A 14,395-nucleotide genomic window follows, 5' to 3' on the forward strand; every position below is an offset into this window, starting at 1 on the left:
ACAATATGGTCTCACAAATTCACAGACTCAAGCAGAAAGAGGTGAATCAGTACGCAAAGTGGCATTACAACTCAAGAGATTTGTCAAGTTCTTTAATGTTGATTTTTATCCAAGAAATGAAACATGCGGGTCTTCAAAATGATCTGCATATGATAAGGAGCCTGACGCTAAATGAATTGACCAAAGAAGCTAGTGGATAGCTATGAGGAATATAAAGAAAAGGATTGTAAGAGTCAAGAGGACGATACATCCTCTCAGTACAATGATTCATAGATGAGTAAGTCCATTGCAAAACCATTGGCACCTATCGATAAAGAAAATTTTATCAATGACATGGTCAAGAGGATAACTCCTCTTGTAAAGTCTTCTCCGAGAGAGCCTAAATGGTGCAAATTGAGAGAAAATGGACAAACCATACAAGAGAGGAGTGTTACTATAGCATGGATTATGCTAGGTATAGGTATGATGTACAACCTATTCTAGTAGCACCTACTCCACATAGATACGTTACGAGGAATGTGCCAAGTCCTGTAGGAGTTTCAAGATCACAGCTTGTCTTAGGACAACAACCTCCAATGCCATGTGATAGAATGCCTAAAGACATGAGATACATGCAGATGATGGAAGCATCTAATAAATAAGTGCTAGTACCAACTACAATGTATTATAACAACCAAACTAGATACTACCCTTCGAAGCAACAAAAGATGAGAGAAACACACGGAGTGGTCAAGCCGGTACAACCTCCACCTTCCGCGTTTCGACCTGAAGAAAGAAGGTGATGAGAACCCAAAGATAGAAAAAAGAAAAATTGACACGAGTCCAGAGACGGGTGAACCAAAGATCGATGTAACTAGTCAAAAAACCAAGAGCAAATGGAATAGTTGGAAATCTAGAAAAGCTAGGATGAAAGCACATAGGGAAAGAGAGCAGAAATCCCTAGCTAAGGAGCTTACCCAAGCTGAAGAGAAGATAAGACAACATGAGGAAAGGTTTCACCTTCTATTACGCAAATTGCTTTAGCCATTCCGCATGTTTCAGAAAACAATGTTGAACAAAATGTGTGTCATGTTGCTTGTCATCTGAAATGAAGAAGTGGATTGTCTTGTGGATGTCACCTGCATAATATAAAAATAAAAAATTATTGAAGGCTTAATACAAAAGAAATAATACTGATCTAGGGTGATGTCGCTACCTGCAATTCGGAAATATGTTATGTGCACAAAAATAGTTACTTGATTTGAATACCAGTGCATGCACTGAATCTCATTTTGTTCTTTGAAACTATAATTTTCAGCAAAGTCAACAACTGACACAACAACATCTTCTGGAAATCTTTGTATACATTCCTTATATTGTTCTGCTTGCCATCTATACACAAAATTATGCATTATGTATTTCTTAAGATGGTCTTTGAACATGACTGAGAGATCCTGGCATGATATTTCCTTATGCGAGAAGACTTTCCTTTTCTTCTTCAGACCGTCACGTGCAGTTCCTACTTCTAGGTCCTCAAAAATCTTCACCACAATCTTTTTAGCAATAAATGCAGCCTCTGCAGCACAAAAGTCTAACTTATCCGGGCCACACCTTTTACATTGACCACTCAAGCAGGCAAGGGCATGGAAGGTGGACGTATCTGATTTAGGACACAGTATAGAGTCCAATAAGGCTGTTACACTCTTGATAGGGTTTTTTGGTGCCTTGCATCCACCATTGTCTTTGCATATGTTACATTGACAATGGCAAGCTTTTCCATGCAGACCGAATACAGAACTTCGCATGTGATTTATGGCATCTTTTAGGAAGGACATTTGAACATGTGAAATGCAGCAGCAAGTATATCGGTCTCTCAATTTCCGCACAAAATATGGCTTCATGTACTCAAACACCCGCTGCCTTATTACAATTTCAGGGTATTGTTCTTTGAAGTTGAGAAAGAGCTCCACCTACAATGAAAGACATATATGGTTAAAGAACATTAAAGAAAACTACAGGTTTTGAGGAAAACTGTTACATTACTATAAACCAATATTTTTATTTCAAACCACTATGTTTTTTCACTTAATTGGTTAGGTAAACCAGTATATATGAACACATGTCCTTGGTACGTACCAGTGGTATATAAGTGTCAACCAGTGCAAATGTTCTTACTGCTGATGTAAACCAGTCTTTTCATTTATAACCGGTATGTTATTTACCTAACTAGTACAAGTGAGCACTTAACCACGATGTATACCAGTGATACATAAGTGTTAGAAATAATGAACACATGCCCTTGGTACGTACCAGTGGTATATAAGTGTCAACCAGTTCAAATGTTCTTACTGCGCGCTGATGTAAACCAATTTTTTCATTTAAAACCGGTATGTTATTTACCTAACCAGTACATGTGAGCACTTACCCATGATGTGTACCAGTGAAAAATAAGGGTTAAAAAAATGAACACATGTCCTTGGTATGTACCAATGGTATATAAGTGTCAACCAGTTCAAATGTTCTGACTGCTAAGGTAAACCAGTCTTTTCATTTAAAACCGGTATGTTATTTAGCTAACCAGTACATGTGAGCACTTAACCACGATGTATACCAGTGAGAAATAAGTGTTAAAGAAAATGAACACATGTCATTGGTACGTACCAGTGGTATATAAGTGTCAACCAGTGCAAATGTTCTTACTGCTGATGTAACCCAGTCTTTTCATTTAAAACTGGTATGTTATTTACCTAACCAGTACATGTGAGCACTTACCCATGATGTGTACCAGTGAAAAATAAGGGTTAAAAAAATGAACACATGTCCTTGGTACGTTCCAGTGGTATATAAGTGTCAACCAGTGCAAATGTTCTTACTGCTGATGTAAACTAGTCTTTTCATTTAAAACTGGTATGTTATTTACCTAACCAGTACAAGTGAGCACTTAACCATGATGTATACCAATGAGAAATTAGTGTTAAAAGAAATTAACACATGTCCTTGGTACATACCAGTGGTATATAAGTGTCAACTTGTTCAAATATTCTTACTGCTGATGTAAACGAGTCTTTTTCATTTAAAACCTCTATGTTATTTACTAACCAGTACATGTAAGCACTTAACCACGATGTATACCAGTGAGAAAAATATGTTAAAAAAAATGAACACATGTCCTTGGTACGTTCCAGTGGTATATAAGTGTCAACCAGTTCAAATGTTCTGACTGCTAATGTAAACCAGTCTTTTCATTTAAAATCGGTATGTTATTTACCTAACCAGTACATGTGAGGACTTAATCACGATGTATACCAGTGAGAAATAAGTGTACAAAAAAATTTACTGGATATGTAAACCACTATTTTCCTTTCAAACATATATGTTTTTTACCTATCTGACATGACAAACAGTACATGTGAACACTTGACGAGTACATGTGAACACTTAACCACTATGTATACCAGTGAGAAATAGGTGTTAAAAGATTTTTACTGGTTATGTAAACCAGTTTTTTACCTAACCAGTTTATACATATCATACGCGTGTGAAAGTATGCGTCTGCAAACGTATGTTTCAACAAACATACGCGTATGATAAAAACTATGTTTTCATTTATATTCTCCTTCACATCCAATATTTATCTACTCTTAGTCTAGGACCAAATACAGATTCCCCTTATTTCCATTTATAACTTCCTTCATTTCCGATTTCATATCTACTCTTATCAACCCATTTATAGAGAATATAGGTCATGAATGCAAATATTAGAAAACAAAAATGGATATAGTGAAGCAAGTTATTACCTGAGATTGTTCAAGAAGATGCACAGGATGTTTGACATATGAATTTCTTCCAATACGCTTTCTGCACACATCCTTCTTATTGGGTGAAATACGAGTGTTAGACATCCAAAAAGAGAAGATCAACTCTTTCTCATTAGGTGTTATGAAGCCACGATCCATGGGCTGTCGAGCACACAAAGAGATTGGAAAATTGCCATCACCTGCTGCCCTCAACCTATTCTTTGCAGCTATGAAGTTCCTCTTGTGCAAATTTAGCAACTTAGATGCAGCTGAAACATTCACCTTTGAGGTAGATGTACACTCAACATTCATAAGCATTGTGGTGATGAACCTTTTAAGAAAGAGCTCCTGTCCGCTCTTGGGTAATTTAATTGCATCTATTGTGTTGCGTATGGCTTCAACGAAGGTTGTTTGTGCCCTGGGCATTTCAAGGTCTCCAAGAGAAGGATGATTGAAAAACTTGCACAAAATATCTGACCGTGATGCAACATCGAGGGCCTTTGTACGCCGATTGAAGAGCATAACAAGGTCATTGCAAAGTCTTTGACGCTTTGCATCATCAGCACCATTTTGATCATTATCTTCCTCACGTGCTACCTGCTCAAGCTTGTTCTTAGCACGTTGCTCCCTCTTTCTCCTAGCATGATATTCCTTGACCGCATCAACAACATACCTAGCATACAGTTCACAGTGAGGCTGAGAGCAGTCACATGCAGTGTGAGATTCTTGCTCCATGCTAGAGAGGGAGAGATTGAGCGAGGTGATAGGCATACAGAGAGCAAGAGCAGTATATGATAGCAATAGATGTGTGATAGGCCAACAAAGTAAAACAACAATCTGTGCTCCTACACAGAGAGTTAGAGAGAGACAGGAAAACGAGAGAGCGGGAAGACAAAGAGATGGCTGACGTGCATAGTTAAGAGCTACAGAGCCGTCTTCTATATTTGAAAAAGAGACGTGGAAATAGTAATGGTGTAAAGAGCTGGCTGACGTGCATAGTTAAGAGGTACAGAGCCGTCTTCTATATTTAACAAAAAGCTGTGGAAATTCCTAATTAAAAATCTATTCAAAAGAATATATCGAATTGAACTAATAGAGATGGTTTTATGTACGGGTTATAAAACCTCTATCCGGGACAAGGTTTTTGGTCCACCTATTCATGCACCCAAGAGCACTTACACTACAAGAGGTTGTGTGCTCTAGTGACGCTGTTAGCGACGAAAATACACTGGGTTTTTATAACCCCCGGCGTCGCTAAAACCGTCGCTAATAGCGTCACTATATGCGACACTATAGGCGTCGCTATATGCGTCGCTATAAGTGTCACTATATAGAGACGCTCATAGCGACGCTCGTAACGACGGTCATAGTGGCGGTTATAGCGACGTTTACACAGAAGTCTATAGCGACGCTCTAGAGCCATAAATAGCGACGGTTATAGCGACGCCCGAGAGAATTTTTTTTTGGTGACAGGACATTGAATGCCCTGCCACCCATCAACCATATTGTACTTGATTCGCTTTTTTAAAAAAGTGCAAGGGTAGATAATAGACCCAAAATAGTCACCCACAAGACGCATTGTTTGCAAAATTGACAAGCGTAAAATTGACAATTGTACACATCATAGGCAAAATGAATTGATTGAAAAATGTAATAATGACAATTGTACAACATCATAGGCATAAAGAATTGATTGGCAAAATAAACTGCGATGACAAATGTAATAATATACATGGTTCAAAAAGACGTATAAAATCCGTCTCATGATACATAAGCTATGAGAAACCCTAAACTAATGCTATCTAGCTACGACTAAACTGACGTCGTCTAGTCAGACGTCTCATCGCGTCCAAGCGGCGTATCTGTCGGATTCTGCAAAAAAAGACAATAAGACAGCTTTCAGTAAGTATAAACATATAACGACATTTATAAAACAATACAAAAAATAGAAAAGAGTAAACCCTAATACTAACCATGCCGCCGCGAGAACTGAGAATGTCCATCAGGGCGTTTAAGCCCTTCCCGCATGCGTACTCGCGCTCGTACGGTGTGGGATCACGTCCTGTCATCGACCACTGTCAAAACATACAAAGATTTCATTATGTTAGAATTAAAAAACTCATAAACCCTAAACTATCGAACATAAAGAGCAATGCGAAAACACTTACAAAATCGGCCTCAAATGATGCCCATCCACCGCTCCCCAAGTGGTGCGAGCTCCCTGCCTCTACTCGCGCTCTGGCTACATCCTTTTGTTGCTTCCACTTGTCGGGATTCTCGCACCCTGTTTTCTTCGCATTCTTCCAATCTTCTTTGGCCAGCCAATCTGGCCTGTTCCACCCATGCTTGATTGCTTTTTGCACTTCGGAACTCTTGTGTTTGCAGTATTCACGCATTCGAATCTTCATCAGGTCTTCATTGAAGCGTTGATCCCGTGTTGGAACGGGAAACTCATCATGAAGTATGCTGATGACTCTGGCTTTTAAATCACTTGGTACTTCACTCCATTTTTTTAGTATGTAGTGTCTAAACAGCTGAGAGCAAAGACCACGCATGCGCGAGATCACCTTCTTGTCGTCATCATCCATGATGATGCCGCCACTGAAGTCGACGGAGTAAGGCAAGCCCTCCGGCCGGTGACGCGTGAACTTGGGTGTCCCGGCAGGGGTCTCTAGCGGCGTGTCGATGGGGGTACGGACGTCAGGTGTCTCCACCGGTGTCTGGGCCCCGAAGCGAGGAGTGTCGAGTGGGGTGGCTTCTGGCGGAGTAGGTAGAGGTGTGTAGCTGCTAGGAACAGTCAGCCGCGCAAAACCTGGCGTAGATGGCGATGTTGTGGCTGGTGTGGGGGCGGGCAAAGAAGGGGAGGGTAAAGAGCCTCATCGAACACGAGGTGGTGTGGAGGCATCGGCGGCGGAATCCCCACAACAACCGCCACCGCCACCACTAGAGCGTCGGTGTCTAAACGAGTGTCTAGTCGATGACGCTCCACGTACCACTGTCTCTGCTGCGGTGACAAAGAAGAAAGAAACTCCTCATCATCCATACCTGTATTAAACACACTAATATTTAAACTTAATATTGAATGAATAGAGTAGACAATGACGCAAAGACCATTAAATACAATGGCGTAATGACGCATATAAATACAATGACGCAATGAATTGAGTGATAGAAGAGGCAAGTCGAAAACTCAAAATTTTCAATCAAAAGATGTGAGCGCGAGTAGAAAAGAGCGTTATACACCATGGAAGGTACTTAGAGAGCCAGAGCTTTTACAACACGGAGCAAAATTGTTCAAATACAATATTTGTGGCTTTAAGAGATCTCTCTCTCATCCTCGCATAACTCAGCATAACTTCCTATATCTATATAGAGCTCTCCGTTTAAACACATATCCTCTGTTTCATTTTGTATCTCCTCTGCATGCACCCCATATAGAGTAGTAGCATCTTGATGCTCGTCTGGCACCACCGCAGCGGCTTCTGATTGTGCATCTTCTCTGATCTCCTCTATTGATGCCGTTGTGATTGGCACATGGTAGCCTTCATACGTCCTTGCACTACGAGGGGCTACCTCTATGACGTACCACCAATTTGATGTAGACTTTGTAGGATGAAATATTACCTGCCAGAGCCACATAACTTACATGAGAGCTTTCAAGCACATAACTTGTAAAAGGGGGATGTTAACTATTTACATACTTACTTGTTCACAATGCTCGGGTAGTACGAAAGTGTCTCTTAGGTCAGTCCATTTCTTAGTAGAATCCACCTCAAGAAAACCAGACTCTCCTCTATGCACAGTAGCGTTGCGACCCTCCATGATTATCTTGAACCATTTCACGTCGAACAAGTCGACAAAAAATCCTCTGTAAACGATCCTCAAAATCTCTTGTAGCGTGCCAAAGTAAGTGAGTTCCGCCACCACAGGATCTGCATCAGAGGAACGTCGTCGACTAGACTGTTCAAATTTTGCCATGATTCCACAATCTTGAGTAAAACGCTTTTTGTCGATCTGTTCCACCCTAAAATGTCGACCTTTACACCATGCTGCTGTGTATGACTTATACTACAACGAACAAAGATTATGAGTGGCCGTTCAAACGTTTAGAAATAAAGTCACTAGTTAGTCGTACATTGCAAACTTACCTTGGTCGCGCAACCCCGAGAGTACTCCCACTCTTCCTCAATCACTTCATCACCGCATTATTGTGCGCTTTTCAATTGGTTGTGCAACCATCTTAAGCTCATGAATGTTGGTAGGCTCTCCAGACCCGTCGGATAGTGCATCGGTGGTCGTCTTCCCCGTCTCCACTCGATTCGTGCCCTTTGTCGCTCTTGCTTTGCATCCTCATATTGTGAAATCCACTTTTGCATCACTGGATTGTGAAGCATGCAAAATCGGTTGATTTTAGCCTCTAGATCTTCCGTCATCTTCTTCTCAACACCGAGATTGCACATGACAATCCCAGATATGCGCTCATCATCTATGGTTCGCCATAGCGTGTCCCGAGCTTTATCAAATCCGTCTAGCCACTCTCCAATGTACACTAGGGACTCTGATACCAACCAACCTTCTGCCATGCTACCCTCCGGACGTGCCTTTTGACGCACATATCCCTTAAGCGTTTTCATGAAACGTTATAAGAAGAACATCCATCTGGAATGAACTGTGCCAGCTATTTCCACCTCATCAACTATGTGAACAAGAAGATGCACCTGAATGGTTAGCATGGTAGTAGGAAAATGTTTCTCAAACATGCACACAAGCTCCGCAGCATTTAGTTTGGCGAATGGTATGGAGTCTACGTTGATCTCCTTTTGTGATATTCATTGCACCAGCTTTGCAAGTTTGTAGATTGTGTTACGGATGTCGAGAGACAAACATCCCTCAATGGCAACCGGTAAAATAAACTGTAAAGTATGTGCAGCAATGATATTAAAGTCCACATTTTATGCAATGATATTAAAGTCCACTATGAACGTACCTGACACATTTTATGCCAATCGTGTGACTTCAAACCGGTAAGCTTTCCTTCTTTAGTAAAACACGTTCGGAGTGAGTGCATTACGCCAGTGGGGGTCCGCAAAGATCGAATGGTCTCTTTTACTTTGCGTTCTTGGGCTCCTGTGAAAATCCATGGTGCTTTAGGGAGTTTTATCGATCCATCAGACGCTGTTTGCGGCCAATATTGCTCCATACGATCCACATTTCTAAGGTCAACTCTGGCTCTCAAAGTATCTTTCTTGCCAGTCAGATGGTCCCATAGTAGATTACCCACATTCTTGAATATGTGCATTGGATCGAGCAAGTGATTGATCATGAGTCGGGGCCAGTATGGTAACTCGTACCATAGAGATAGTCTCTTCATCCCTGGAGGCAATCCGTCATCGCACATCTCCTTCTGCTCTAACCATGCTTGTGCAGACATCCTTGGTGGCTCTCTTCCCAAAAAGCCATCGCATAACACATGATTCTCTGGAAGATTCGCTTGATGACCTTCGTAGATTTGCTTCTTCAGTGAGGGCGCCCTACGTGCATTTAGTCTAGGTCCACATGTGACACATGCTCTGTATCCGCTTGTTTGAAGCCCTGCATGTATACAAATGATAATAGATGAACTATGGGAAAAAACAAGATTTACAGTGTCTAAGTGAGGAGTGTCAACAGATCACCTGAGCATTCTGTTAGCCCGGGATAGTCATGCATGGTCCACATTAGAATGCCTCTGATCAAAGCATTCCGTCGTCCTTTGTGTCGGCTCATATCCACCACCTCTATGCCAATCCACAATTGTTGTAGCTCTTCCAATAGTGGACAAAGATACACATCCATATTCTCCACTTTATATGGCCCTGGCACAATCAAGCTTAGCCATAGGTGCCCCTTCTTCGTAGTCAACCACGGGGGAATGTTGTAGTTGACGATGACAACGGGCCATACACTGTAAGATGTTGATCTTTGACCAAATGGATTTACGCCATCCATAGCCAGGCCTAAGCGCAAATTTCGAGCTTCCCTGGCAAAATCCGACCATGTTCCATCTATATGTTTCTAGGCTGCGCAATCTGCTCAAACATTGCCTCGTTGGGAATGTGCTCTGCCTGATCATCCCCCGAGCTGTCAGAGGCTACATCTTGTGGCCTCACATATGGTGCTTGACCAAAGCGCCTGCGAACACGTCTATTGGGTTGCAAGATTGCTGCTTGTTGGCCAGCGTCAGAGTCCGACGAGTTATAATTGGCAACAACTCGATCTATAATAGATGGATCGAACTCGCCAAATTTGCGAACGTGCTGCAAAGAAACACGTCTTGTCCGTCGCACAGCATGCTTGCATTGATTACAAGGACATAAGACCCTCGTTGAGAGATAGGTGTTTCGGTTGGACGGTCCCACATCCTCGTCACTACTCATAATGAGGATAAAAATCTTATAGCCTGGACAACAAATTTAATATTCTATTGGCATTCTTCGTCTTATCTCTCTCTCTCTCTCTCTCTCTCTCTCTCTCTCTCTCTCTCTACCTCACATTCTCTAGTCATGTCCAATCCCCGCACACCTCGGTCTAGAGGTGCACGGAGATCAAAACCACCGGGTTATAATCTCGTCTTTATTGGTCAATACCTATATTTGTGGGTACAAGAAATCTACAGACCCACGTCTACATGATACTGCATGTAGTGGACAAAACCCCTTTGCCTCTTCTCTAGCTGTAGCACTTCACAGCATCTTAACATCTTTTCATAGTAGATCTTTTCACTGTTCGTCTAACTCTAAACTCTAAACCGTAAGTAATTCTTGCGTGGACTCGATCTAACGTAAATAAGCGTAAATCTAAATAAACGTAAATCTAACTAAAAATAAACCTAAATCTAATTTAATGTAAGTCTACATCTAACCTAATCTTTAACGTCTTTTGGGATAGTTTCCTACCACATTAAAACTCTCTTCTTCTTGTGTGTGTGTGTGTGTGTGTGTGTGTGTGTGTGTGTGTGTGTGTGTGTGTGTGTGTGTGTGGGTAAACCTAAATAAACCTAAGTCTAATCTAATATAACATAAATCTAAATCTGACGTAAATTATGTTATATTAAAAACAAAGAACTAAACTAACAGGGATTATAAGAACCTTAAAACTGATTTAACACATAATTTTTCACATAACTCGGCAAGAGTTGGCATTCTCATCACTAAAGATGTGAGAGTTAACTTCCGGCAGTGACGCTTCCTCATCTCCATCCACATCTGACGACAGCAATTGGCCCTTTGGACCGTTCTTGCTCTTGTTACTAACTTTGAAGTTGTTGTTGAATGACTAGAGGTTGTCTAGATGGTCATTGTCGGGGATGTAGTGACTCTTGCCGCCCTGAAGATCCACCTTCTTCCCTATCTTCTGAAGACATTTCACCAGTACTTTTGGATCGACGGAGCCCACCATGAGTGAAGGCAGCAATACCCTATATTCCATTGAGGGCTTTCTTCACCCGCTTCATGCAGGCATCGCAGTCTATGGAGACCTAAATCTAATCTAATATAACGTAAATCTAAATCTAGCGTAAATAGACGTAAATCTAACTAAAAATAAACCTAAGTCTAATCTAATTTAACTTAAATAAACCTAAATCTAATTTAACGTAAGTCTACATCTAACCTAATCTTTAACGTCTTTTAGGATAGTTTTCTACGACGTTATAACTCTCTTCTTCTTGTGTGTGTGCGCGTGTGTGGATGTGTGTGCAATTAAAAAGAGATAAATGGTATAACCTTTCTATCACCCATGCCAAGTATGATAGATTGGTTATGCCATTTCCCTCTTGAATAATAGGTCTTGAGTTCAACTCCTCGTCGGCTAGATCTTTAGGTCTTTTAATTTTAATTAGTTTCCTACGATGTTAAATTAGTTTCTCTCTCTTTCTCTCTCAATGTGTGTGCGTTTTTTTGTTTATGCATGTTTTCTCTCTCTTTTCCTCTCTCAATGTGTGCGTTTTTTGTTTATGCATGTTCTCTCTCTCTTTTCCTCCCTCAATGTGTGCGTTTTTTGTTTATGCATGCTCTCTCTCTCTTTTCCTCTCTCAATGTGTGTGTGCATTCTTTGTTTATGTATGTGTGCGTGTGTTTTTGTTTATGTTTGTACTCTTTCTCTCTCTCTCTCTCTCTCTCTCTCTCTCTCTCTCTCTCTCTCAAAAACACTATGTGTGTGTGTGTGTGTGTGTGAGAGAGAGAGAGAGAGAGGGAGAGAGAAACAGGGGAAGGGAACATGAGAGTGAGGAGAGGGAAGGAGCATACCTGGCTCTCCTTCCTCTCCTCGTGTGTGTGTGTGTGTGTGTGTGTGTGTGTGTGTGGAGAAGAGAGAGAGAGAGAGAGAGAGAGAGAGAGGGAGAGGGAGAGCGTTACCTGCTCCTTGCTTGAGGGCGCCGAAAAACTCAGATCTAAGATCTGAGTTTTTGGGCGCTCTCTGTTATTTTTTTTAGCCAAGCCGGCGTCGCTATGAGCGTCGCAAATTTACTTGTAAATTTGCGACGCTCATAGCGACGCCGGGAATTTTTTTTTTGAGCGTCGTTGTGTGAGTGTCGCTAATATGAATAGCCTCTTGTAGTGTTACTCTAGGCATAAATAAACAATAGAGTATGTAATTTGTGCATTGGGATCTTTCAAAATCCCAATATCAACAGAATCCAGAGCTAATTGCCTAGTACCATCAGCAAGGGGAATGGTTGCTAACAGTCCTTCCTTCATGGAATGTAAAATATCATTGTTTCTTTTATTTAAGTTTGTGGTAGCTTGCCCATAATTTCTCCTCTGGGCCTCTTCATCAGCAGCAGCAGTCTGTACCCTCTTTAGTTTCTCTGCTTCCAGGTGATGTCTTTCTTCTTGCTTAGCTCTAGCTCTGGTGCTCACATCATGAGTAGCCTCATGAATCTTAACCCCATGATCCCGTCGGTCTGGTGGCATTAGCAATATATCCTTCATTTTGGGGTCAATAAACTCATTAGGGATAAGGAGCTTATCGTATCTCCAATGTACTCTCTTGAGCGTCTCACCGTCCTTGTCCATTATTGTCACCCGATGAGCATGAGCAGCAACAATGGTGATATCATTAAAATACTCCAGTAAAAAATCTTCTGCTGCTTCTTGAAAACAGAGCAGGGCAACAACCTTCCATCTCATTGTACTAGCACATGCTTCTTCACAAATTTGCCTTATTGCTCTTTGGAAAGGAAGTTTAGGGACACAAAGCTCAATGCATTTTTGAGCTTTTCTAATCTCTCTAAATAAACCCACGTTTCTCTGAATATTCGTCATTCTTGGTCTCTTCAATATCTTCATTGGTTTACCTGAAGTTTTCTTCTTACTAGTAGACCTTCCACATGCTTTCTTTGCAAGCCCTAGTCCTTTCCCTGCCTTCCTTGCAGTTTCCTTTTTTCTTTCCATTCCACTGTAAGAGAAAAATGCAAAGGATCTCTCTCTCTCTCTCTCTCTCTCTCTCTCTCTCTCTCTCTCTCTCTCTCTCTCTCTCTCTCTCTCTCTCTCTCTCTCTCTCTCTCTCTCTCTCTCTCTCTCTCTCTCTCTCTCTCTCTCTCTCTCTCTCTTTGTGTGGATCATGGCGCGCGGGCTGAAAATTACGAGGAGAATATAGCCTACCGCCCGTCGTGCACCAATTCCTAAAATCCCTCCCTCCCTCCCTCTCTCTCTCTCTCTCTCTCTCTCTCTCTCTTTTTGTGGATCACGACACGTGGGCTCAACTTTGAGACGGGATAATAACCTATTGTACGTCGTGATCCACTTCTCGTATTCTCTCTCTCTCTCTCTCTCTCTCTCTCTCTCTCTCTCTCTCTCTCTCTCTCTCTCTCTCTCTCTCTCTCTCTCTCTCTCTCTCTCTCTCTCTCTCTCTGTATGGATCACAGCGCGCAGGCTCAACATTGAGTAAAGAAAACAGTCCATCATGCTCCGTGCTTCATTTCATGACTTGCCTCTCTTTCTCTCTCTCTCTCTATGTATCTTCCTCTTTCAAACCAAGCAAGCAATCAAAAACACTATCTCTCACTCTCTCTCTCTCTCTCTCTCTCTCTCTCTCTCTCTCTCTCTCTCCTACTTCAACAAACACTTTGGAAATACCTCTCTTGGTGCAATTAAATTGGAAGAAAACACTTGAAGGAGCTTTGCACCTTGGTTGCAAAGGTTGTCTCGGCGGTAGGTCTCTCTCTCTCTCTCTCTCTCTCTCTCTCTCTCTCTCTCTCTCTCTCTCTCTATCTCTTGCAGAGGTCATCTCTTTGGTTAGGTCTCTCTCTCTCTCTCTCTCTCTCTCTCTCTCTCTCTCTCTCTCTCTCTCTCTCTCTCTCATCATGAATCCAAGTGTGCATTTCTTACCATAAATAGTACACGTATTTTTCGGTTGTTAAAAAGTACTTATTGTGGTCGTTCCATTTAATGCATGTCCTTCTAGCACGTGTACAATAATATTCGGCTTGCTTCATTAAAAATGCTAATGATAATGTCTATTATTGCATGAAAAGGGGGGAGAAGAGAGATAGAGATAGATAGAGAGAGAGAGAGAGAGAGAGAGAGAGAGAGAGAGAGAGAGAGAGAGAGAGAGAGAGAGAGAGAGAGAGAATAATTCGT

General features: G+C 41.5%; 1 protein-coding gene across 1 annotated transcript in view; it reads right to left on the reverse strand.

Annotated features, from left to right (window-relative positions):
* The window catches only part of LOC147436418 (uncharacterized), a 48,891-nt gene extending 36,146 nt beyond the window's left edge, over nt 1–12,745 (reverse strand). Inside the window, 1 exon segment of the mRNA XM_086487856.1 lies at nt 12,472–12,745. Coding sequence (XP_086343982.1) covers nt 12,472–12,745 — 274 coding nt within the window.
* Between the last annotated feature and the right edge of the window lie 1,650 nt (nt 12,746–14,395).

Source organism: Adiantum capillus-veneris, chromosome 18 (genome assembly GCF_014529385.1).
Source record: "Adiantum capillus-veneris isolate H3 chromosome 18, ASM1452938v2, whole genome shotgun sequence".
In the NCBI taxonomy this organism is placed as follows: Eukaryota; Viridiplantae; Streptophyta; class Polypodiopsida; order Polypodiales; family Pteridaceae; genus Adiantum; species Adiantum capillus-veneris.